This window comes from Harpia harpyja, chromosome 14, assembly GCF_026419915.1.
Source record: "Harpia harpyja isolate bHarHar1 chromosome 14, bHarHar1 primary haplotype, whole genome shotgun sequence".
Classification (NCBI taxonomy): Eukaryota; Metazoa; Chordata; class Aves; order Accipitriformes; family Accipitridae; genus Harpia; species Harpia harpyja.
The window spans coordinates 13,749,496-13,775,207 of record NC_068953.1 but is presented as its reverse complement, the minus strand read 5'-3'; the positions used below and the strand labels follow the sequence as shown (position 1 = coordinate 13,775,207).

At 44.4% G+C, this 25,712-nt stretch overlaps 1 protein-coding gene across 4 annotated transcripts in view; it reads left to right on the top strand.

Moving 5' to 3' along the window:
• Window positions 1-25,712, top strand: part of MAP2K4 (mitogen-activated protein kinase kinase 4) — a 105,647-nt gene that overhangs the window by 21,390 nt on the left and 58,545 nt on the right. For all 4 annotated transcript variants that reach the window (XM_052809067.1, XM_052809066.1, XM_052809068.1 and 1 more), the window contains exon 2: window positions 18,498-18,600. In XM_052809067.1, coding sequence (XP_052665027.1) covers window positions 18,498-18,600 — 103 coding nt within the window. The remainder of the gene's footprint in view (window positions 1-18,497; window positions 18,601-25,712) is intronic.

Sequence of the window (25,712 nt, the reverse complement as noted above, 5' to 3'; positions counted from 1 at the left end):
CACTAGATGGCACGTACCTGTTGCCCTCTCCCAGTAAGTGATGGTTTCTGCTGTGGATCCAGTTTTTTGCCAGAACATCATCTAGCCTTTAATCTGAAGGTGTTTTTCTGTGCTGAGAAGGGAAAAGGCTGTTGCTGTTCTCCATACAGGAAGATCAGAGGTGTGCAGCGGAGGGGGATACTTTGCAGATCCTCTCTTTGTTGTAAATGAAAAGAATGTAACACAGATGTCTGAATTTCTCTTGTAAGCCATAGAGAAGTGGCAGGATCTGATCCTCAACTTTCTACAGCTCTTCCATGGAAGAACAGCAGCAAGTATCTCAGTTCAGGACAGCAGCTTTGCCTTATTGAATAATTTGACAAAACTGCATGCTGTCAGGTGAGGCATGAAGTCTGTTGATTTTCTGTTGAGCTGTATTTGAGAGACCACGGCAGTAAGCAGTCAGTTTATTAATAAACTATGAAATGAGGGGGAGAGGTTGCAATGTGACCGGCTTCCCACTGTCCTAAAAAGAGCATCTTTTTGCTAGCAGCTTCTGCTGTGCACACGGGGGTGCAGCTATGCGAGGCAGCTGAAGGCAACACTGAACCTCCCGTGGCTTGAATCCCCGTCCCTTTCCCGTGGCTTTTCTTGCCCAGGCAACAGCCCAAGCGATTTCTCTGTTTTGCTGTAGCTGAGCTCCTGCCTGCACCCAGCATCTGCCCTCTCCTGAGGGTGCACTCTTCCCAGGGGTACTTCTTTCCTATTCTTTTTTTGCTGACAAGTCCGTAAAGCAAAAAGGAAAGGCTGAGGGCCTGTTCTTTTGTATTTTCTTACTGTTTCTTTTGGGGTTGCAAACCTCAAAACTGTTTGAAGTTCGTTTCCCAGACTTTGATATTAAGATCGCTTCCCACTGTAATTTTATTTCTCCTCCTAAGAAGCTGTGTAGCATTAAAGGAATGCCATGAACCAGTACATTTTTGTAGACTAGCTGTTTCAGTGCTTTGGCTACTTTCTTAAAAAAATACTGTGCGTGTGTGCAATGACATTTTTTAGGGTGAGAGCCATTGTATTTCCATGGCAGCAAGAGCTGTGCTTTTATTAGGCTTCACTTCAGCTACTTTCTCTGGTTTTGTTTTGATAATGAATCAACTTTGTGTAACTTTTCATGCTTTTGAGCACCAGCTTGCTAATCTTTCTGAAGCAGTATTTACCGAATCATGTGTTGGGTACAAAGTGCCCTTCAAGGGACATGTGAGACTTAAATGTGGAATAAAACATCATGTTGTCTAAAAGCAACAAAAGCATGCATGTTATACAGTTTACTGCGTATCCTGTACTTGACAGGTCGTATTTAGGGGGTTTAATGGGTACTATATGTGTTGTTCAAGAATATTCTGACTAAAAGAGGAGGGTAGCATGCTCCCAAGAAAATGGAGAAGGATAAAGGAGAGGACCCTGGTGCAGGACCAGTGAGTAGGTCAGTAAGGGTGACGTTTTCCAAAGGGCCAGTTCTTCCTTCCACAGGTGAAACGTGCTCCGGCACTGGGACTACAGGCAGGGGTCCAGGCACTGAGCTCCCAGCTAGGTCCTAGTCCAGAGCAGGGTTAGGTTTGCATCACTGGCCCCTTTGATGGCGAGAAACCAGAACTCAGATTTAATCATCTCAGTGACAATTTTCATATGACCTATAAATGAAGACAGATATAGCTTTAAGAGAGACTTTTGTCAGAAGATATTCCTGATGCATATTTTCTTTACTAGTATAGATCAGAATAGACTTTTCAGGATACTGACCTTGGTTTTTTTAATACCAATAATTTTCTCTTATACCATGAATCTTAACATATAGGACACCAGAAGTTAATGTGCATATGATTTTTCTTCTTTTGTAACCAATATGTAAAGCTAAAGCTGTGATGTTCCAAAAAAAGTCTGCTTTATGCTTTTAATTGCTGGTGAAATTACTGTATTATATCTTTCTGATTGAATAAATTTGGGCAAAATAAGAAATGGAAGCAGTCAAACTATCAGATATGAGGAAATAAAAAAAAATTTAAAAAAATCAAGAACAACTCAAAGGAAAGTCTTATCTAATTAGCTTCATAAACAGTGTTAAAACTGGCTTATTTGAATCCAATATCCTTTCAACTTTAGACATGTATTTTATAATTTAGGGGCAAGTTGCCTGCTTTAACAAGACTGGTTTTGCTAAATTTGCAAAACTGACCTTATTAAATTTTGGGACTGTGTTTAAAAACAGAATCACACTTTTTTTTGAAAATCTATTTAAAAAAAAAAGTGGTGGGTTTTTTTTTTCTTTTTTTTAAAGTAAGCAATGTGGATTACAGTGCTGTCTGCTATAGCCCAGGAAAAAGAACAAAACAGATAAATTGAGACCTGGTGAAGTTTCAAAGTGCTTTGGACATTTGAATATGAGAATATGTGGAACATTTGAATATAAGAATATGTGAATATCTGAATGTGTGGAACAGTTCGATGGTATTGTTCACTGTATCTGCTGATGGAAGATTTGATACTCATCAGGTTAAACTAGCAAGGAGGCAAGTTAAAAAAAACCAAACCAACCCAAAGGGAAGTGGTTCTTTTTGCACTGGGTAATTAAGCTGTGGAAACTGTGGTACACAGTGTTGTGGGTGTTAAAAATGTAGACATGATGAAGAAGAGTGTGGACAAGCTCTTGGAGGGAACAGTCCAGTACTGCTATGTACGGGGAGCACCTCTGGAGAGGAGGTGGGTGAATACCTGGCTGGGAGGGTACTGAGAAGCAGGGTGTACGTTTGCCCAATTGTGTACGGTGCCCTGAACCCTCACGTAGGCCATGGGGAGACTCAGTAGTGAGGTGGGACATTTGCTCTGGCAAGGTACAGTTGTTCCTGCGTTGAGTGAAGAAAGTGCTCCCCACCCCACATCATTTCAGGCAAGGATGGGATAGACATACATGCCAAATTGGGTATAAGCCACCTGCCCCTTGGCATCGAGCCAAGTAAAAAGGCACACCGCAAATCCCATCCCACCTTCTGATGTGATGGGGTGGGATAAAATCCTGATGTTGATTAGTGTGTGCCTGTCTTGAAGACTGTTAGCTGGGATACTGTTGACAGATGGAAGTGAGTCCTTCAATGATTGCTAGATTTTTTTAGGCAGTTCCTAATGGCTGTATTAGTAAAAGAATGACACTGAAAAGCTCGAGTGCTGGATGGCATACTAAATTCTGCTTTCCATTAGTGAACATAAACTTTATTTCAGTTCTTAATTGATTTTAATATTTTTAACTTAAACACAAAATGGTGGAGTCTGTGATTTAGTTCAATAGAGAACTCTGGTGCAATTGTATTCCTCAGTGAGATTAAATTTACCATTTATTTTAATTCATATATGCAGCTGTATTGGGATCTTTTAGTTAAATGGCTTCTTTTGCTTAATGTTCAGAAGTGTCAACAGTAACTAGGAATATATATTTTGGCGGGAAAACAACATTTTGCAACATAACATGGCTCATTTATAGATGCGACAGGGACTAAAGTTGGCAGTTCGCTGGAGGCGAAGCATGAAACATATCTGCTGGATGTCTCGTGGTGAGAGGACCACTTGTAAGTTAGAAACAGTTCATTCTAGAAGTGTCTTGGGGTTTCTCAAGTAGCAGCAGAATAAAGCTGATGTGATTCTTACCAGCTTTTTTCCATAAATTAGGAATTTGAATTATTTGCTGTAATTTATAGCCCTGCTTGTTCAGACTCTGTTTTGTTGTCCTTGAGCCTTGGAAGAAGAAAGTTTCAGTAGAGAGAGAGATGGCTAGAAGTGGCCATGACTCGCACAAGTAAATGTTACTTCTTACAGGCACTGGGTGCTTCTCATCAGAGTTTTCAAAAGAAACTAATGAAAATTAGGGTGGATCTGCATCTCCAGACAGTCCTCTGCCCCTCCTAGGAATACAAAAACCTTATACTAGGAAGAGGAGAATGGCAGTTTGATCCTGACTGGCATTGTTCACAGGCGTGGGACTTCTAGGTAAATACAAATTCAAAACAGTGTGTGCGTGGCTTGCACTCCCTGGGCTGGATTTATAAAGTGCCTAAAAGTGTTTCTCTATGGGAGAGGGAAGCCATGGGGAGTATTCAGAAATTACCAGGCAGAGGGAGCTGTAACTTGTGGGCCAGGTGCTCCAGAACCATTTTGTTTCTCCAGGGATGTTGAAGCCTTCCATCTCCTAAGCAGTTGGGAGTTGTTGGTGCTGAGCAGCAATACCAGCGTGCCCCTTGCAATACCTGCTGTCCTACGTGCTCTCAAGGGTCTTGAGGGTCAAAGTGGCATCCTGCCCATTTCAAGACAGTCTGGGGAATGGTGGCTACATCAGTTAAGTTTTGATGAGCTACACAAAGTGTGTTTCCATGTTCATGCTGAGCAATTTGCATAGTGATGAGCTTTCAAGGCCATGGACTGTGTGATCCCCACGTGCTCCTGTGCCCAGAGCAGTCCAGCACTAGGAAAATGCAAAGGAAAAAAGAAGTAAGAAACAGCAGTCTTAGAGGGATGGCAAAGTGAAATTTCTTGCAGAGGTAGCTGGTTTGGTGGGTTACAGCTATCTGTTTTGCGCATTGATTTAATACTCTGGTTCCAGGGTAACTGAAAAATAGTGGTGGTGTTGAAGGAGGCTGTGTTGCTTTTCTCACCCCTTCCTGTGCTAGCTTGTAGTGTGAGCAGCTGGCAGTGAGGGTGGTTGGGGTAGCAGTCTGGGTTAAAACTAACCTGGGGGAAAAAAAAAAGTCAGGGTTGAGCACCTGTGGGAAAAGGCAGGGCTGCTGCTTCTGGGGGTAACCCAGGTATGAAGCAATTGGAGATCCTGCTATGCTGGTTCTTTGCAATGACAGGTCTTCCTTTGGCGTGACATTACAGTGCCAGGCACAGTAAGACCCAAGTCCTAGGGTCAGGGCCTGCAAATAATGCTGCAGGATAAATACATAGTATTAAAAAGCACTTTTTTACAGTAAAAAAAGAAGGTGTAGTAATAAAAAGGCAACTTGTTGCCATTGAAGTTCCTGCACTGGGGAAGGAATGGGTTTGTGTCCCCTTCAGGCAAGTGCATGTCAAGGAGCAGAACGCTTTGAGCTGGGTGGTAGAAGGAGAGCAGAGCTCTTCACAAAAGTTACACCTCCTGACTGTGATTCATATGCTGGAGCCAAGGTCTTCAGAGGCTCGGTTTTGTCCTAGCTGGAAACACTGAGATTTTACTAATCTGGAACCACACAGAAAAGGAAAACCACAAAACCATCAGCTTCCTGCTTTGCAGGTTAACGTGATGCAGCTCTTCATTTCTTTATACTCTTACTTTCTGCACGGTGTTTGCTCTCATTAAGAATGGCTATATTAGGATCAGCAGCTATATTTTATATCCTCTTAGATCCATCCTCCCTACACTAACTGGATGCGAGTTCTTTGTTTAGAGTTGCATCAACTGATACACCAAAGCTGTAGTCTGTAGTATATTGCTGCAGATGTTTGTTGCTGCAGATGTCTTGGCTGTTGGTTCGGAGTCAGAGTTTGTTGTGCAAGCTATCCAGTTCTTCCTTTGGGAAGAAATTTAAATGTTGTAACACTTCCATCTGTATTATCTTTGCTAACAAAAATGAAGATTTCTGCCACATAGGTAAATACCCACAAAAATTATGAGAGCAGCCAGCTGTTGGCCTGTTAGAGGCAGTTCCGGCAGTCTGCCAAGCTCTTGAGGGTGGCAGCACTTTGACCAAGTCCTTTGTTGCATCCAGTCTTCAGTTGAGGCATGGAAGAGGTTTGGTACCTGCTGCTTGCTGTCCTTCCAGCACAGCAGCAGAGCAGCGAGGTTCACTCCTGGCATTTGAGGTGTTTTGGTAGTGAATGAAAACATTGGGCAAGAGTGCCATCACCGTGCATCTTTCTGAAGAGGTTTTGATGCTGCCAGGCTATTAAAGCTACAAATTCTGTTGGAAACACCAATCGTTAGACATTGCCCACCATGTCTCAGCAGTGTGAAATGGGGCTCGTTCGTATGCTCTTCTATGTGCTATAGCATATTACTAATTCATATTGAAGGCTTCAGAAAGACAGCATAAAGCTTGAATTTTTATGAGTGCACGAGATGTTGATTTTTTTTTTTCCGTAAGAAAAATGTGAACCCAAAAGCTGGTGTTAGCAGTGCAGTGGTGTTACGTTTAGTAAGGCCTCTAAGTGCTCATTAAAAGTGCGTTATTTTGGTGATGAGAAATAACGGGACTTACAGATGCGTTTGGCTGTTTCTGCTGGTTTTCAGCACGAAGAAGTGTTTGAACAAAGTAATGAAAAGTAAAAAAGTTTAAGTTTTTTTAGGTTTTTTGCTTTTTTTCATTCCTTGCGGTGTGAATTTTCCTTTGTTTTTCCCTCTCGAATACCTTGAAAAGCAAAGCAGTTATGGTGCTCAGAGACGAGCTATGACATAGTAGCAGGACGCTCGCGACCATGGTGAAGGCGTGCTGGGCAGACTCTAGCGGTGGGTCGTGTACGTCCATTGCAGCATCGAGGATCTGCTGTCCTGTGAGACAGGGCAGGAGCGTATGTGGACCCAGTGGGGATAACCAGATGCGTTGTGTGGCCATGGTGAGGTTCATGCTGCTGCTACACTGGATGGGGCCATGGAAATACAACAAACTCTGGTTGTGTCTCAAATGCAAGTGCCAGGGAAGGACCTGTGCGACAAGGGGAGAGGGTGGATGGTGACAGGGTGTTGGGCATGGGTGGCAGCTCCTGTCTGTTCTGACAGCCTGCACGTAGCTGAGCTGCTGGGTTGGGTTCATGTTGTGCAAACTGCCTTCGTGTCCGAGGGCTGGAGAGCCAAGTGTTGGGTTGAGTTGTGTGAACTCCTGCCAGCCTGGTGTGACGGAGTCTGACAGCTCACAAGGGGACAAGAGGATGGGATAGGATCAGGGAAGTGAAACCCAGTGACGGTTATTATATCCAGGGATAACATGGTTGGCAGAGGAGGTCCTTGAGCTGAAAGTGGCTGGAGGCTGAGAGAATATCTGAAGGAAGGATGTCATGGGGTTGGTTATTGCTCTCTTCACTAGCATCTTCTTGGGGGCATGGTGGAGTGCAGGACGCTGTGCTAGATGGACCACTGCAGCTGTTCTTATGCTCTGTGTCTTTGGGTCTAGCCCTTACCTCTCGAATTAAAACATCTTTTTCTGATATTCTAAATTGGAGATATACAAAATTAGATCATTGCCTGTCTACAGATACCGCTTTTGAAGCTTAGCGTAAAATTGCCTTGGATTTAGTGTCTAAAAGTTGTCTGAAGAAGGAGTTAAAAAAAAAAAAGTACTTTCAAAGACAACTAAAAGCTTTATATGTTCTCTAGACTCGTGTTTTGATTTCTTGCTTAGAAGTTGTACATACCTCCATTATAATTCAGCAGAACTAAGCAAAAATGCTTTTTGGGACCATGTGTTCCTAGGCATTTTTAAGATCCAGACCAAAATCTTTCCCAATGTAACAATGCAGCTAGATAAATATATTTTAAAGAACCTTGCAGCTGAGACTAGGCTTTCAGAAAGGCTCAGCTCCTTTTTAAGCCTGTAAAAGCAATGATTAGATGTTTGAAAGAACAGGGCACTTGGGAGCTCACAAACAAGGAAACCGGCTTACGTGAAGCAGATCCTAAATTGAGAATTTGGCTTGGTGTATTTTTAGCTATGCACAGATATCAGGCAATAGTATTTGGAAAAATAAGCATATATTGCAAAGTTTTGGATCCAACCATGGGGATCTGCTGCCCTTGCATTGCAAAGGATTATTTCTTGTGGAAATAGTCGTCAAGTGGAGAAGCAGCCTGGTGCTGGGATCAAAGCATTACCCCTGCCCAGTGGAGTCTGGAGCATGTTAAAAACTTGCTCCAGTATGAGTCTCTTCACCACAGCACAAGTTGTTTCCAACATTTTATTTGTGCGAGTTAGTGCAGCTTGGACATTTTCACGCACACACACTTTCTCTGCTTTACCTTTTTCGTTATTCAACCAGTTGGTGACAGGTAACACATGGTGGTAACTATTCTTTTTCCCCTAACTCTGAAGGGTTCCTGAGATGTTCCTCTCAGCCTTCCCCTGCCCAGTTTGACTGGTTGTTGCTTCAAAACAACTTAATCCATTTTCTTAAATATGCTCTATGTGTGTGTGCTCCATGTGGCTTAACAGTAAAATGAGGTGATAGCGTTGCAGTGGTGGCATCTGTGTGTGCATGCACCATGCACTGCTCTTAAAGGTGAAGCAAGGAGACAGTGTTGCAATGGTGGCATCCTTAGGCTAAGGTCTGGCTGGGCACGTGGTGCCAGCATTGCCTGCCTCTACCTGCCTCATTGGCTTGTCCTGTGCTGCTGAGCTGCATTTTGGTTACCTGGACCTCTGCTCAGGGAGAAGGTTGTGTCCTGTCCTGCCTGCTCCCTGGTTGCCTGCAGTGCCATCCGAGCTCCCATCCAAGCAGATGGCCTGTCTTTGTCCCCTGGTAGCGCTTTGCACAGAGGCTGCCAAGGGCTTGTTTTAATGGGAGATGTCAATGTGAGAGTTGCAACAGGAGCAGTATCTTTCGGGGTTGGTGTAGCCTGGCTGACCCTGTGCCAAAACCACTCGTACAAAAGCAGCACTTTGTCAGGCAGCGTCCTCCACATAGATGATACGAGGCTCAAAAAATACCCGTTTGGTTTAACAGGCTTAACAGGGAGAGACAAAGATGAAGCCTCCTGTGCCATGGGGATGTGGAGCAAAATGTTCTGCAGTGGGGGAGAGCAGCACCGGCACAGGGAGGGACGTGGGGAGGAGGAAGGCAGGGATGGGAGCGTGGAAGTCCCTTTCACAGCTTCCCTCTTCCTGAAAGGTAGCAAATGACAACCTGATGCGCAAAGGGCTGGAACCCTCCCGTACAACGGCCCTTGGGAGAAAAGCAAGAGGCAAGACAGGGAGACGTGCAGGAGTCAGATGCTTCCCTCGTTTCTCTTGGCATCTTGGGGAACATTTTGCTTAAATGAGTCCAGATTTACTCTGCTAGTTCCACCTGAGAGATCAGTGAGTCACTGCCCCGTGGATCTCTCTTCTGTTAGAGAGTTCTCAGCAATTACACTTAGGAAATCCAGAACTGCTGTGTCAGGAGATGCCTCCTGGCTTGGTGGCCAAAGGCTTTCCTCGTCCTTCCCTATGGACATCAAGACAGTGATTCCTAACTCCCAGTGCTGTTCCTTGCCCTCAGCAGGATCCACTTGTGGTCTCTTTTGTCTTCAGAATTAAAAAACCTGATATACTAACACTAAGGTGGACAGCATCAGTTACTCTCCCCAAAATAATTGTGTCTTAAAAATGGAAAAAGCCCCCCTCCTGTCCTCTGGTTCCTGCTTTTCTTCCCAACCTGTGGCTGTAGGGTTCTCAGCAGCTGGGTCTGAGGTGTTTATTAGAGCTGGTGGGATGCAGGCTGTGATTGACATTGCCACTTTTCTGGCATAAGGTATCTAGAGGGATGATGGAAACATACTTGTTGCTTTATCCAAAGAAACTAAATCCTTTCCATTGACCTTAAGCAAAGGCCTCGAGGGCAGATTTTTGTCCTTGCTTTTCAACTAGGTACAAGCTCCCGAAATTAAAAGGAAAAAAAATCAACCAAACCCCTCCCCTGTCCTCCTCCCTACCGTACATTTTATAATTCTTGCTGTGCTGTTTCATAATGAGAAAGTACCTGGCACGACCTTTCAAATAATTTATTATTGTTTTACATCAGGAAGGGCTCCAGGTGCCTCGCAATAAATTTCCAAGGGCAGCGTCACCATTTCCTTCTGACAACTGCTCTGGTACAGTCTCCGCAGGATTATACTGCGGCTGCCTCAAACACGAATAGTGTGAACATTTTGCAATATTTGTGACTGAAACAAGGCGCTGCTTTGAGAGCAGCCCCATTTCCATAGACATCTGGTCCAACAGCACCTCCTGCATGCTGGCTGTTTGAAGGTGCCTGGGACAACTGGACCCTCCAGGTTCTCTCCATCAGTGTTTCACCAGGCTTGGCATTTGACTGTGACTATGAGCGATGTGGTAAATGTTCTCCAACGAGAAATTGCCTGAACCCCAGTTTGGGAGGGAAGCTGCCATCTAACACTAGCACTATGCTCTCCTCTCTCAGCAGAGAGCTGCCCGTCGCAGCCTGGCACAAGCACTGCTGTGCATCTCGCTGTGCATGTGCAGCCATGTGCTGTTATGTTCAGCATGCAACACTTGCCCAGGCACAGATTTAAGCTCTTTTACCACAGCTGATGTGCTTGGGAGTTTGGGGTACTTTTACTTGTGCTTGGGACTTGGGTAGTTTTAACTCTGTTTAATGGCTATTCATACAAATGGTATTTCCATGCAGGGTAACGTCAGGGATAATAAATACTAAAGGTTAATGGTGGATTTTGGAGATTTCAGAGACTTCATTCTCAGGTCTCCTTTACTGCTGGGAGTTTCTGGTCCGAGGGAACTAATCTTAATCTGATTGCAATTTCTTGTACTTGAAGCCTAACCTACTTTAGCAAGGCTTCATAGTGGAGGTATTTATAGAAGCTGTTGCAAGTGCTGTTGGATGTAGCATAAATCATGTATTGCAAGTTGCAGAGGTGCGTGTCTGCTGGTGCAGGGAGTGTCTGTGCAACTGTGAGCTACCTCCCAGCCTTAAATCAATGAGATGTCCTGCTAACATTTTGTTTAGTACAAATGTTTTACTGTGTAGGGGTTTCATGAAGGTAACGGCCAGTAACCCTTCCAGAGTCCTGGCTGACCTGGACTTGAGTGTTCTTGTGCTCCCTAAGTGGAACACACTTGGGGCTGTAGGTGAATAAAGGATAAATGCTCTTTCTAATGAGGTGGCTTCTAAAAATGAGCATACTTAGCACATTCCTGCAGTGCAAAATCGTCATCTCGGATTTGAATGCTGACTCTTGGATTATACTAAATTGAAGGTTTCATTGAAGGGCAGTAAATGTCAGTAAGAGACAGACATACTGAAAATACTGTACACTTAAGTTTCTATAGTTACAGTTCTTAAAACTCATAACTCAAACCCCAGGCCACCTCTTTCAGATTCCCGAATATAACTGCACTATATGCTGAAGTTTTTCATGTTTTGTTTCAGAATTTGACTAGTTTTTTCTTGAAAAATGGCTTGTCTGGAGGGCAAGGCTGGAAACCTACTTTGTTCCCACATTACTTGTGCTGATGTTGGAGTACATCCATGAGCAAGACTGGAAAGGAAGGAAATATAACTGCAAGATTGTAGGTTGGAAGGGTCTATGGGAAGGCAGCACTGTGCTAGCAGCAACAGAGATAACGAGCTGTGAATCCTGGGTGCATTCAGGACGTCAACAGCTGTGGGGCTGCAGCTCTGAACACAGGCAAACGTTCCTCAGCTGTCTCTACATCAAAGCAAGCATTTTGTTAGCAGACAAGATCTAACAACTTGGATAGTAAAAGCTGTTGGAAGAGCAGAGAGATCTGTGTTGTTGGGATTTTTTTCCATCTCAGGTGAGAGCTGGTACTAGCTTTGCTTTGAGATGCCCTGGAAGAGATCAGACCTGATAGTTTTCTCTTACGAAGATAATTTCAAACATTCAACTCCCTTTCCAAATGGAAGAAAATCACCCAACTCATCAGGCCCCCTGACATCCCTTCCTCCCCATTTTCTCTGTCTTTTTGTTGATGTGTTTTAATTTTACAAGGGAGAGGTAAAAAGGCTGCACAGTTCATTGCAAATACTTTGGTCATCCTTCCTGCTGTTTGCTGCCACAACTCATTTTCCTGTGCTTGTTTTTTTGTTGTTGTTGTTGTTTTTTTCTGGTTATACTAGAGTAAGGCAATAAAGCGCAGACTTGGTTCCTGGCATATTGCTACTCCACAAAAAGCAGACTTCAGCCTCTGACCAGAGAGAATATTCACCTTTGCACTATGACAGACACGCTCACACTGTGACAAGAGGTTGATATTGCAGATTTGAATCAAGTGGAAAGCATTTTGGCAGGGATCAATTTGTATCCCTGCAAGACAGAAACCTTGAAAAAATCCATTAAACTACTGCTGTTTTGAAAATCTTACTGCTTGGAAAGTAAGCATTTTCTTATGCGTAACCCAAATACCATTAGCAGTGTTGTTGAGGTGTGGCATGCAGGGATGGGGGGTGAGGAGATTCTAGGAAGAAATTAGGATTGCTTTCTCCAACAGGAGGTGACTCCGAGGCTTGAAGAAATCATAGATGTCCTAGGTGAAGTAAAAATAGTAATACACAATATAACTCTGAACGAATACTTTTGGACTGCACATGATCTGCTAGATAGCTATTTCTTCTTGTGTGAAGACTTGTTGGCTGTGGTTGTGGTAAAGGGGCCTCAAAAAGAGTGATGGGACCATAAATGCAGAGCCAAGTGCTTGGATTAATCCTAGTGATGGATAGCAGCACATAAATAATTACATACTTAACCTAGCATCCATTCACCAGTGCAGCAAGAAACAAATGTGTGCTATGAGCCTGAATTCTTCTTCTGTGGCCATTGTGTAGGTGGGTCTCCAGTGCGAGCTTTTCAGGGCTTCCCAGCCGCTTTTCACTGTGTCTGTTTAGGCTACGGTCTATGAAACACCGAGGGATGTGCATTTATGAAGTAGCAGGACACAAGGGATCACGCCCTCCCTCACCTCAGTTCCATGCAGCGGCATGTTGCTAAAACACCACCACCCTTTTAAAAATTGATTTGAGAACAAGAATACCATCATTTTAAGGCTGCAGTGATTTGAAATAAGGATTGCTATCATTATGGATAAAAGATTAACTTATTTACAATTAGAAAGCTATTTCAGCTGTCTTTTTCTTCTCTGAGAGCAGCATAACTTGGCATAACAATCTTGTTTAGATTCCCTCAAAACATAAGGAAATAATTCCCTTACCACTTGAGCTCAGCCAAAGCCAAGGCCATCCTGCGTTCAAATATAGTCTGGATTTAATATAACTATTAACATACAGCTGAACAAATCCACTAGTCAAAATTGGGAAGACCCTACATCAAGAAACTTCATAGTTTTGGGTCTGTTTTTGAGGATTAACCTAATTTATGAAAAAGTGATATGTTCCAAAGTCAGTTTTGGTTTCTTCCAAATCATTACTTCTCCAGTACTCTTTAATTTTACAGTTCTCAGAGAAGTAGATGTTATAGTGGTCGATGATTAGAATTATATTTTAAGTTAGCAAAACTTTTAAAGGACGTTTAATTTACATAAGGTGGATATTTCTGCAGCACATTTTAGGACAGTTTTGAACACACAACCTTGGTGGTGATGGGGGCATTAGTGAATTTCAGAAGCAACATTGACCCTAGGCCTCTATTATAGCAGAACAGGATGGTCTGAATTAAATCTGTGCATAGCAAAATCACCAGCAAAACCAGTTAGTTTTGAGTGATGTTTCTGCAAGGAATAGGGGCGCGGAGCTGTTTAAAGTCTTTTTTGGATGAAACTCAAGACTCGTGGAGTATATAGCCAAAGTACTTGATTTTTGAAAGGCTACTGGAGAAGACAGCTTGCTTTGACTCTCGTCAGACTTCTAGTTCATTTTAATGTGGTGTTTCATTTACAGTACGCATTTCCACGTGACTTGGGCTGAATGGAAATTCCTGGCATTTCTCAGGATGTCTGTTTCTCCCTGGTCATGTTACTTGTTCATCGCCTGAGCAAAAGCAAACCATCCTGTTTGCTTTTGAGGGGCAGGTTATGTTTCTGTATTTGCTGGATTTGTAGAAAATCCAGCTCTAGATGGTGGATTGACATCATTGAAACTATTCTTAGAAACCTGCTGAGATAGAAATCAATAGACTGACATTTAACAGTGATAAAAAATGTTGTCACAGTGTGAAAACAGGAGGAACCTTGGTGTATAAAGTTTGCAAGTACTAAGAATAGGAGCAGGTTTTGAGAAGAGGAGGTTTTCTGATAGGAGTTTGTAGTTAATTGTGTCGTTTTCACTGTTGGGCCACTTCAAAGACAAACACTCTTTTAAGTTGTATTAACATTGCTGTTAGAAAGGGAAAATCTTATGACACTGTATTATTGCCCTTGAAAGAAAGGGTAGTGTTTCAGGCATGTGAATAAAACAAAACTGGAAGAATGGTGAATGCTGTAAATCCCTGGACCCAGTCAGAGAGCGGAGTTTATGCTGCCATAACAGGATGAGTGAGTGGGGGCTGTATGACCATTATCTGCCGGTACCTGCCCAGCACCACCACCCATGCCTGTCCAGACCTGGGGAGAGCGGACGAGCAGGGGGAGGTTTCAGGCATATGCATGTGGTTGGTAAGCGTTGGTACCCCCCAGATCCTTGGCAGTCATGAACTCAGTCTGGTTTTACTCTGTGTAAGAAGGGAGGTGCCATCAGGGATGTAGTCAGAAGAGGTCTCGGGAGGTTGGTCAGGCGATGGCGCAGTGTTGTGGCCATGTGACAGGTCGTGCACTCACAGAGGGTCCTGCCAGGAAACCTCTGGTTCCTCGCTGGTGGCAGACCTGCCTGCAGCCTTTTGCTTTGGAGGAGCCTTGCAGGACTTCTCAAGAGACAGACAAGAGATACAGATTGCTCTGCATCTCTGTTGGCTAACAATATCGTTAGAGTTAGCTTTGAATAGATTTTTAAAATGGGGGTGGTGAGACACTGGAACAGGTTCCCCAGAGAAGTTGTGGATGCCCCATCATTGGCAGTGTTCAAAGTCAGGTTGGATGGGGCTTGGAGCAACCTGATCTAGTGAAAGGTGTCCCTGTCCGTGGCAAGGGCGTTGGAATAGATGATCTTTGAAGGTCCCTTCCAACCCAAACCATTCTGTTATTCTATGAATGTTCCTGTTGGTCATGCAAAGTCTGATCTTTCAGAACACTACAGGTGATTGACATGAAAGATAAGGAGGGGTGATAAGTTCTGCAGGAAGTGATAGACTTTCATTTTGGTTTTGCCACCTTTTTGGTTTCGTTCAACTCCTCCTTTGTTTCTGGGGCATGTGTAAGGGCGAATTGACCTCTTTGGCTTCTCTTAAGTGATTCTTCTGCAGTTCATTGGGCACATGTGCTGCTAGAGCCTGAGCTTAGAAACTCTTCTTTCTGTTACCTACCCCACAGCTGATCCTTCCTCCTCTGCACGGTTTGTAGCACCGGTACTCGCTCAGCAGCAGGGTGTCATGGTTCAGGGAAGAGGGAATGGACGTCAGGACGTGGTGTGTATGGATGGACAAGTATTGAAATGAGAATGAAATATTACTGTCACCTGGCACTCTGAAACATCATGTTGTTGCTGTGTCAGTGCCTGCCTCTCACTGTCTGCATAGACTTCCTATTGCACTGCCTACTCTAGAAGATTTTGGAGTGGCAAAGTCTGAGCAGGAGGGATGGCTTGCTTATCTTCATGACTGTGCTATGTGTATAAATGCAGTCCTTTGTCTCATCTTGCACAAAGTGAGTAATGTTTTGCATACACGCAAGTAACATAAAATATTCCTCATACTACAGAGCACTGGACTGCCTCAGTGAAGGGCAGGGATGTAGGTTGGTCAGAATTTAGAGATACCAGGCCATTCCGCTGAGCTTGGGGAGGGACCCTACGGCTCCAGTTAGATGCTTTTCGGGAGAATAAGTGGTGTGTAATAAACATGTGGAAGAAATTGTCTTTATAGGAAAAAGATTAAAGAAAGTTTTGAAAATGCTAGCATTGTTCAAAGGTGGAACTTGTGCTGGGAGGTCAGCTTGTCAGACAAGATGGTTAATGGATATTTTGGGCATTCTTTCATTTGCTAAACTACGTTATTTCTTTAATATATTTTTTTTTTCCCACAAGACAACAAAATAAGAGGATGCTACTAAAGGGAAGGTACCCTAAAGCAGACCAGCTTTCAGCACCAGCAGTGGTGTTTCTCCGTATTCTGATGGACAGATCTATACTTTTACTCTTGAAAGGAGTAAGCCATTCATTGCTTACCTTGTTGCAGTGTGCTCAGGATTTTTAAAAACAAGTATTTTATTGTTTGTCTCCCTGTAGTGCTGCAGCCTAGACCCTACTGTGCCATCTGGTTTTGGGTACCATACCCAAGAAGGATCCATTGGGAGTGTTTAGCTCTGTGCTGCAGCAGTCCTCACCCAAACCGGTTGTACTCAGGCTGGGCATCCTCGCTTTCCCTCTTCTCCACCATTATTAGTGATGAAAGGCCCAGTATCATTGACTGGGACCTTATGGAAATCTGCTGGTGAATTGTCACCAAAAAATGGTGATGTGTTGTTTATTTTAGGTGGTTGATACAAAGCTTTGGATAATTGGTTTCATGCTGTTGGATTTTGTACAAGTTTCTTGTGTGGTGTTTGTGTAACAAATTAGGTGATATTTAGAAAATGCAACCTGTATGCAGATACTTCCAGATTATTGTATTGCAGCAGTATCAAAACTGAAAGTATGTACCAGCAATTTAAAAGTAAAAGGTGTGACAGAGGAAATAGGTGGTCATCTCTACGTGGAAATCCCAAACAGGGAGCGATAGGAGTCTCGCTGCGGAGCTCGATGTGCTGTAGGTCGGGTAATGCCAGCAGCAGCACCCGTGCAGCGAGACCTCAAGGCAGAACTTAACCCAACTATATCTGAACCTGTAACTTGGCATCCAGCTGAACTTGTCTGGGATGGCAGGTGTTAAGGAGCCTCAGCTGGGTGCAGATGGGTGTTTGCTGGCCACAAGCTTTCCTGCACCTTCCAGACTGCAGGGTGTGTGTATTTCTTTTGAGGGCATCCTTAATTCTGAGGTTTGTTGGGTTTATCAAGCTGGTTTTAGATGTGTGTTGCCAAAGTGATCTGAAAGGTCCTTTCCAACCTGAATGATTCTGTGCTTCTCTTAGTGAGGTGGGAGTTGGTCTATTCTCCCAAGTAACAAGTGATAGGACAAGAGGAAACAGCCTCAGGTTGTTCCAGGGAAGGTCTAGATTGGATAGTAGGAAAAATTTCTTCACTGAAAGGGTTGTCAAGCACTGGAACAGGCTGCCCAGGGAAGTGGTGGAGTCACCATCCCTGGAGGTATTTAAAAGATGTGTAGATGTGGCACTTAGGGACATGGTTTAGTGGTGGACTTGGCAGTGTTACGTTTACAGTTGGGCTTGGTGATCTTAAAGGTCCTTTCCAACCTGAATTATTCTCTGATCCTTGTAATATTTCATGCCCTGAAATTGCAGTAAAGTGCTTTGACCTGTAACTAGTTTTTTCTCTTTTTTTTTTTTTTTGGTCTTTGAGTTATCCAAAACACCTCTTTGTGCAAGGTAGAGGAATGCTGCAGAGCAGGATGGTGCCTTCTGGCTTTTCCCAGGAGGGCTGTGAGATGGTTGCGAATACAACACCCGCTCTAGGGTTCAGGCAAAGGAAGGTTGTTGGAGGAATCCAGGTATTGTGCTAGCTTCAGGTGGCCGGTGCCTCCTGGGATGAGCAGTAGTGAGTTGTTAAGACATCGCCCAGGCAGTGGGAAGCCCGGGGGGGTTCAGTTGCAGGCTCCTCGGAAGGTGGGGTAGAAGAGGTCCCCATCTCGGTGTGTTTTGGTGGAGAGCAGTGCAGTTTTCCTGTGGCTGAATGGGAGCAAGACAGGGTCTTCTGCAGCTCAGTGAGAGGACTGGGAAGGGACATCTCCCTTCATAGTCCCTGATCCTGCTGTTGCTTGAGCAGGTCATCTCAACTTCAATGAAAAATACATAGCCAGTGGCTGAAGTGGTGACCTGGGCCCCTCCCACCCTACTATTTATTTATTTTCTTTTTCCCCATGCTTTCTCAGTTGGCTGCAGAGCAAAGCTTTCTCTCACCTGGTCACCCCTCTGATGGGCTGAATTTTGCTCTGCTTGGCGACCCACTTGGCAGAAGGAGCGCACAGCAGATCTCCTCCATCCTCACTCAAGCCTGGTTAACTCCATTTGCGTTAGGCTGAGGAGGGTCAGGAACCCTGTCAGCCCTCCTACGGTTGGGGTGTTACATAAAAGACATCCCAAGGTGCCCTTTTCCCTCCTCAGTGCCACCTGCCCTGGGTCTGGTGGCATGCCCAGGCTGTGCCGAGCAAGTTGGGCATGTTTGCTACTGTAGCTGAAGTTGAGCCTGCCAGCATGGATCTGTTTAAAGGAGTGGCTGTCTGTGGAGGCTGCTCAGGGCCCTGGTGTGGAGGTGCCCCGTGGCTGCTGGTAGCCAATGCTGGTACTCCAGCTGTCACAGGAGGTGCTTTGGACACCTCACTTTGGCATCTGACTTGGAATGAGACAGGGGAAGACCTCAGGGTGAGAGCTGACTCCATTTCTCCATTCCTGTGTCTCTAACACAAGCTATGATTTGCTAATGTTGTTGTGAAATGCGTTTTCCTTTTCTTACAATATGTCATTTTTTCTGTTTATTTCCAGATGCTCTTAATATTTTGTTGCTGACAAAAAGTTTACTTTATGTTCATTGTCTCCCAGGTAAACGCAAAGCGCTGAAGTTAAATTTTGCAAATCCACCTTTCAAGTCCACAGCAAGATTTACTCTAAACACTTCTGGAGTTCCTTTCCAAAATCCACACATGTGAGTATAAAGCCAAAGGCACAACTAGTGGAACAACTTCAAAATTATTTAGCCAACACGCAGCATTACTTTAAATGCAGTTTGATTACTTCAGTTATTTGTAGGTTGTTCAAATCTGTCAGTTTGAGTTACTGTAGATTTTTTTCTTTCGCCCAGAATTAAAAAAAGGTTAAATTTGGGATCTTCCTGCTTTACACTGGAGCTACTGCCTTCCAGAATTGATTAAACTGAGATAAATTATAGCTAATAATGCAAGATATGCCTATAATTAATTTCCAGACCTATTTACTGTCATTTTCCTGTCTCTTTATTCAGTGCTTATTACTTTTTGTTAGAGAGAAGTTCTTGTTTCTGTGTTACTTGTGAAAGACATAACTGTGATAGATATTTTTTTTTTTTTTTTTTTTTTCCCCAGCACTAAAATAAACAAAGTTTTGAGGATTATCATTCTACCAACATGGAGATGTCAGGGAGCTATGCAGTGATTAGCTCTCACTGGGTTTTCTAGACAGCTAGGTACAGGATATCTCTATCCAAAGTTTGAATGCAAGTGTGGCACAGAGCTGTTCCTGACGCTAATAAGTAACAGTAGTACGTCATCACAGAAAATATTAGCTTTGTATCCTCAGATCCACCAATCTAGACGGATGGGTGATGCACCCACAGCCTGTACATGTGGCAGAATGCAGCTAGCATGCAAAGATATCCCAAATTTTTCCTCTCTAAGTTCCCCAGCAGGTCTCAAGAGTTTTGTCAGTGGCAAGTCTCAGAAACTGCACCTGCAGCTTCCCCTGCTGACTGGACTCTCCAGGGTGTCCCTGGTTATAGGCTGCTTCTGCTTGGCTCTGCATGTCGCTGCCTCTCTCCTTGAGCTCAGTGCCTTCTGCTTCCCCAGGACATACCTTCTGGGGTCTGTTCCTTTTTTCTGGTAGCTTCTTTATGCTGGGGTTTTTCAAGCAAGCCTTTATTGAGTTAGAAGCATGTTTCTGATGAGTTATCAACGGTAATTACAACATCTAGGAATTTTATGTAGAGTACTTCAGATGATTCTTCTTACCATCCCAAGTACCTTTCCAGCAAGTCCTCCCCTCTCCTTCTCTCTCTTTTCCTCTCTGAAATAGAATATTCTTACTGGTTGTAGAGCTAGCATTTAAATAGTCACTTTTTGTGTCTCATCACATCATCAAACCCCTGTAACAATTTTCTGTAGAACCCCATCTGGGGCTCTTTCCTCTCTCAAACCTCCCTAGTCCATTAAATAAAGGACTTAGTCTCAGCTAGTGAGTTCCCACCATCAGCCATCTATAGGGATTTGACCTTTCTGTGTTTATCTACATGGATTTCTGTCTCAGATTCACTGGAAGTCACAGTGGTTCCTGTCTAGCACAGAAGGGCTTTCATTGTTAGTCATTGACATCTTAAGTTTCATGTTTGTGCAAGTGACTGTCAACATTGTCCATTAAGAAGGTGCTGCTCTGTCTCCATGGGAGTTGCAGTTGTTGGCAGGGGTTGGATCCTGGGCTGGTGAATGGTGTAACTGGTTCTGAAGGCTTGGAAGTGTTTTGGGTTGGATATGGTAGCCGTTCAAGTGTCAAAAATGATGGTGATGTGTCTGTGCTAAAGCTTTCTTGGGACGCTACAAGCTGTAACAGCCATTTCTGTTTGAAAGAAGTGGATGCTGTTGGTTGGATTGCTTTCTCTGTGTTGAGGCTGACCAAGCTTGGATACAGCTGATTCATCTTCATGTCCTTTGTGTTGTCTATAGTGGATGCTGTTCCTCAAAAGCAATGTTCACATCTTCTGGTTGCACGCTTCTCTCAAGTGTTTGTCTTGCAGCTGGTGCATCATGGTGATGTATCTGCATCTCCTGCTTGCTTCTCAGAGAGGCTGGAATGTTTTTTCCTCTGTTGTCTAGAAACCTTTCTAGACCTCAGATTTGAATTGGATATTCCAGACCTCCTGGCCCAGATGCGTTCCGGATGCAGGGTTTGTTTCTGTTCACTGAGTCACTTCTCTTCCTCAGCCTGATAGAGCAGAGTGGCCTCGGTGCCCTTCCGAGATGAGTGCTGGCTCAACACTGCTGGGGATTTCCCTGTGCAGACCTTGTTGGTCTGGATGGGTGGATCTGAAGATAACAGAGAGGTCAATTTCTCGCACGAAATTTGGGTTTCTGTGACTTGGATCCACCGATCCAGAGGTGTCCCATTGCTCCTGCCTCCAGGAAGGCAGAGGGTCCTGTCATCAAATGCGTGTTGCCTGTGCCAGGCTCTGGCTGGGGCACAAGAGGAGGCAGTCAGCAGTGACCTGCAGCTGCCATGAGATGTAAATTGTCTATTAGCTGTATTTTGCTTAATTAACAGGTTTTGGTCGGGGAACAGATCAGGCTGGATTGGTGGATGTTCAGGTAAGAGTGTGGTTTCTTACTATGTAGACAGAAAGCAAAGGAGCAAATGGGGCTTCTCATGCCCATGTGTGTGTTAGGAGGGAGGAAACCTCTGCGTAAACTGCATCACTGGATCAAAGACACTGCTGCTGAGGAGGGAAGGCATGTCATGCCAGAGGTGGCTTTGGAAATTTCAGGATATTGGGTGTAACCATGCTCCTCCTCAGTGCCGAGGCTCTGTACCATGGTAAAATGGGTACAGACCCCAAGTACCCCATCAAGGTGTGAGTTCGGCTTTCTTTTTAGGGTTTGTTTCTCGGTCTAAGAGATCTCAGGAACGTTGGAGAAGAAGTTGGGGAGTGTGGAGGAAACCATTTTGGGAATCACCGTAAGCCAGGTTGGAGTTTAGCTCCAGTGAGCAGGGGTGATGCACATGTGGGCTGGAAGGGACTTGGAGTGGTTTCCACAGGGAGGTTTCCCAAGTGATCTGTGTGTGATTTCTGACTCCATTCATGCTAGTTCCTTGATTTTAATGGCATGTTATCTGGAGGAATGATTTCAAAGGCCGTGGAATCTCAATTGCAAAACGTGGCGTTACTAAGGCTCTTGACCAGGGCTTCCCAGTTGCCTTACATCCCGTGGCACAGAATACCCTCTGTAGCCTGGCGAGTATCATGCCTGCTGCGCTCCTGCCCGGAGGCTGTTACCAGAGCTCTGCTGCTCTCATGGGTAGAGGCTTTTTGTTAATATATAGGCTGTGCCCTGGAATACTATTTCCAGGGGGAGAGAGCATAGATTAAACACTACTGAATAGAGAAAGTTGTGACATGGGTTCCCAAATCTTTTTCCTGCCCTCCTTGTCTTTTCTTTCCCATCTGCAGTGGTTTTGAGCCATGTCTTATGGTTTGGGTCTCAGGTTGGGGCTGCATCCCTCCAGGATGTAGGAGTGTGCTGCCATGGGTGCACAGGGAGCACAAGAGGTGGGTGCCAGGGCACGATACAGAGCAACACGTAGGAATGCAAGGCCACATGCAGGAGCAGGAGGACCTGCTGAGTGGTTGGGACCTCTGAGCTTTGCTGTGCTGTCTCTGTGATGGCCTTGTAGCTGAGCTGGTGAGGACTGCAGTGGCCAAGTGGCAGCGGGTGGCATGGCCCCGCTGCTCCTGTCCCGTCCCTGCCTAGCCCACAGCACCCCAAGCCCCTGCCCAGGACACCTCCCTTCTTCACCTTTCCCAATACATCTGCTACCAGCTGTGTTGGGATGTCTTGAAGGAGGTCGCCTTTGTCACAGATGACCAGGAAACTAAGTGAGGAGGAGACTAGCAGAGCAGAGGCCACAAGTGCTCAGACTGGAGCCAGTGGCAAAAACCTCTTGCATCTCCAGTGCTGCTAGGGTTTTGCCCTAAATATTTTCTGAGTTAGAACATGTGTTAAAATCAAGGGGCTTTGAAGTGACCTTTAAATAGGAGACTGACTCAGGGTGGCTTTGAATGAGATTAGAAACTGGAGGTACTTTTCTAGTTGCTAGAATTTGGGCTATGGCTCCCTGAAATCTCCCTTCCTGGTGATGCTGAGGGCTGACACATCCCTTATTGAAACTAAAAGGCGCTGTGAATGGCTTTCCTGTGGGGCAGGTGGGCAGGGCCCCGGGATGACGTTTTGAGCAGCAGGGAGTGAGGCAGGAGGTTGGAAGGGAAGGTCTGTTCTGGTTCTGTGACTGCGTGTGACTGATGGAGCTATGGAGGAAGTGTGTCTTGTTTGGTTCAGCCATGACTGCTACCACCAAATCCACTTTATAAGTGCAATGAGAGGTTTTGTCTAGGTACAGCATACCACGTAGCCTGTATGCAGGGTATCTAGCACAGTGATATACATAATTTTACATGTGATCTATACAGGGTAAAGGCAGAATAGAGCCTGAATTACAGAGAGTAGTTGGAGTAAAATTCTTACTTGAAAGGATGCAGTCTAGAGAAGATGCAAGTGTTTTACTGACAGCTGATGCCCCAGTCTGGGGAAGTGTATGCTCCTGCTTGTGCCTGGTCAAAGTCAGCAAGGCTCTGTGTGATTGCTGTGCTCTGCAGGCTGGGTAACAGTGGAGGCTATGGAGAACTGTCAGTTGAGACCGTGGTTCTCATTAGTTCAGACTGTATTTCTGATTTAGACCAGATTAACAAATGCTTTGTTTTCCCTGCAGCAGACAATTGCAGAGGCTGGAGGACACAAGCCGTGGTTAGGGTGAGCTCTTAAACTTCCAACCCATTGTTTTTCAATCGCTATTTCCAACCAACTGAAAAGCATCCCACCTTTTACCTCATCTATTCTGTGTCCAAGTAGGATTTAGGCCACAAACAAAACTAGATTACTCGATTATCTACGTGTAAGCTCTACAGAGCTACTTGCAGCTGGTGGCCTTTGCTGAAAGGAGGTTCAAATAACACTAACATGGGAATGATGCGGCGAGATGTGACTGTATAGCTGTCCGTGGCAGGTTTGCCTAGCAGCTGTCTGTGTTGTGCTGGCCATTGCTGGCATCCGCTGAACTAAGTTGTTTGGTTGGGTTTAGAGGAGTTTTTTGGTTTTCTGGAAAGTGTTGTACTCTTCTGGTGCAGTGATGCCTTGATCTTGACTTCGGACTACAGAATTTAGATCCACCTGCTAAGAAATGAGCATGCACAAAGAATTTTGTTTGGCATCTGGTTCACAGCATGTTGCTGCTCGAGTATCCTGTCTGCTGGCTGGGAAGTCTCTTGGCTGTCAGAGATGCTACCTCTCTAGAACTTGAACACTAGAGCGTTGCAGTCTCATCTGGAAAGGTGACGAAATGGTGTCTTTTAATGCTCACAAACCCAGCTTCTGAACTGTCTGGTGGCCTGTTGGACTCTGTAGCCTCCTTGTAGCATGTGGGTGTCTTCATGGATTCTTTGTGACTTAAGCTTCCAGAGGTGCACCATGTGGACCTTCTTCTCCTTGAGACACCTGGGAGAGTCACACACTTTCCAGATAGATGCCCCAAGAGTGTGTTGGCAGATGTTTGTTTAATAGACCTTCAGGGTTGGATTCCTCAAAAGCAGATAGAGGTCCAGTTGCATGTCGGACTCTGCTGTTTCCTTTTTCTCTGTACAGTTCAGGGATTGTCATTATTCCTGGAAAGGATTTTTCTGGCTGTCCCAAAATATCTCTGAAGCGTCTACTTCTCTTTTAATCTACTCTTACACTTTTCTAAACCTTTCTGGCATGTGGTTTCAGGCTCTCTAGCTGCATAGCCTACAGCTGGCTGAGTTCATTAGAAAATAACCTGTGAGAGTTACTACCATTTCTCTAAAAAATATTAAAAACCAAAGTGGAATATCCTAAATTGGCATGTTCACAATTACTTGTGTGAATTTTCTTGTAAATATTTCTCAGTCTGTTCCCCATTTCTATCACAGTCATTTCACATCTTTATTGTTACTGTTTTCTGATACCTTTCTGCTGCATGATACTTTCCCATCGCAGGGTGTGATGCCTGGAAGCTTTAGAGATAGGTTTCAATGTAAAAGGTACCAGTTAAGAATTTGAATTATTTTCTGTGTCTGTTCTGTAACATTTCCTGAAAGTTGCAGTATCTGAATGTAACCAATGGGAAACTTGCTTGTATTTTCAAGTAAGCACAAGTAAAATGTATACCTCCAAGGACTCAGCAAATACATTTAAATGTATGAGTGAGTCTGTGGAAAACAGACTTTCACTTTTAATACAAACATCACCGTTGTTTAAGTACTACAGCAATGTTTCTTACACATTTTTTTCAGGAGTTTTCTTGACAAATTGATGAGTTTTGTCTGTACTTTAACCTTCCTGTCTCTTCCAGAAGTTTACAAGTTCGTTTAGCCAGTGATCTGTGTGGCCTAGGTGACAAAGAGGTGGTATGGTTTGTAAAATACCCATGCTCAGTATCTCAGACTTCAAGTAGATTGCCTCTTCAGAGAAGGTGCTACCAAAGTTAGCATTAGATTTTGCCTGAATGTGCTGCATTAATCTCTTTTTTTTTTTTTTTTTTTTTTTTTTTTTCTCCTTACCTTCTAAGTTTTGGTATTTCTCTAAGGTGCTAATCCTGCTCTGCAGAGGAGCTTTTTGGTATCTGCTGCTTCCAAAATAAATTTCTCTAGCAACTTCAATGTCCCTTGGAGCATCAGTGCCCTAGTAGGACTGTTCTCTTCTGTCTGCAAGGGTTTTGATATTTCAGCACTCTGCTTCTGAATTTAGGCCTTCCATGCCTGGAAACAAAATTTGGAGCTTGTGTATCTCCATTAAGCTAATTCATATTGATTTTTCAAAGGTGCTGAGCCCCTAGCTTCCTGCCACATTGTTGGTACCTGGGCTCCTCAGAACTTCTGGAAACCTAATCACCCACCTTTGGGTGTCTAAATCAAATACAACCTGATGTTATATACTAATCTGGCTCCCATGGGTTCCAAGTGCTTCACATGTGCTGAGTGATTCAGCTTTGCAAACCTAAATGGTTGCATAAAACTCTGTGTTCCCCATTTTGCAGATGGGAAGCTGGGGCATGCTGTATTTTGGAAGAGGTAAAGGTTAGGCCAGAAGCTTGTGACGGGGTAGAGAGTTCAACAGAGATCTCCTGATAATCTGTGGTCTACAGGTTAGCTCTGTTACCTGTCCCATCGCCGGCACACTTAGGAGCTGTTGTCCTGGCTCTTGTGTGCACACAGCTGTGACCAGAGCT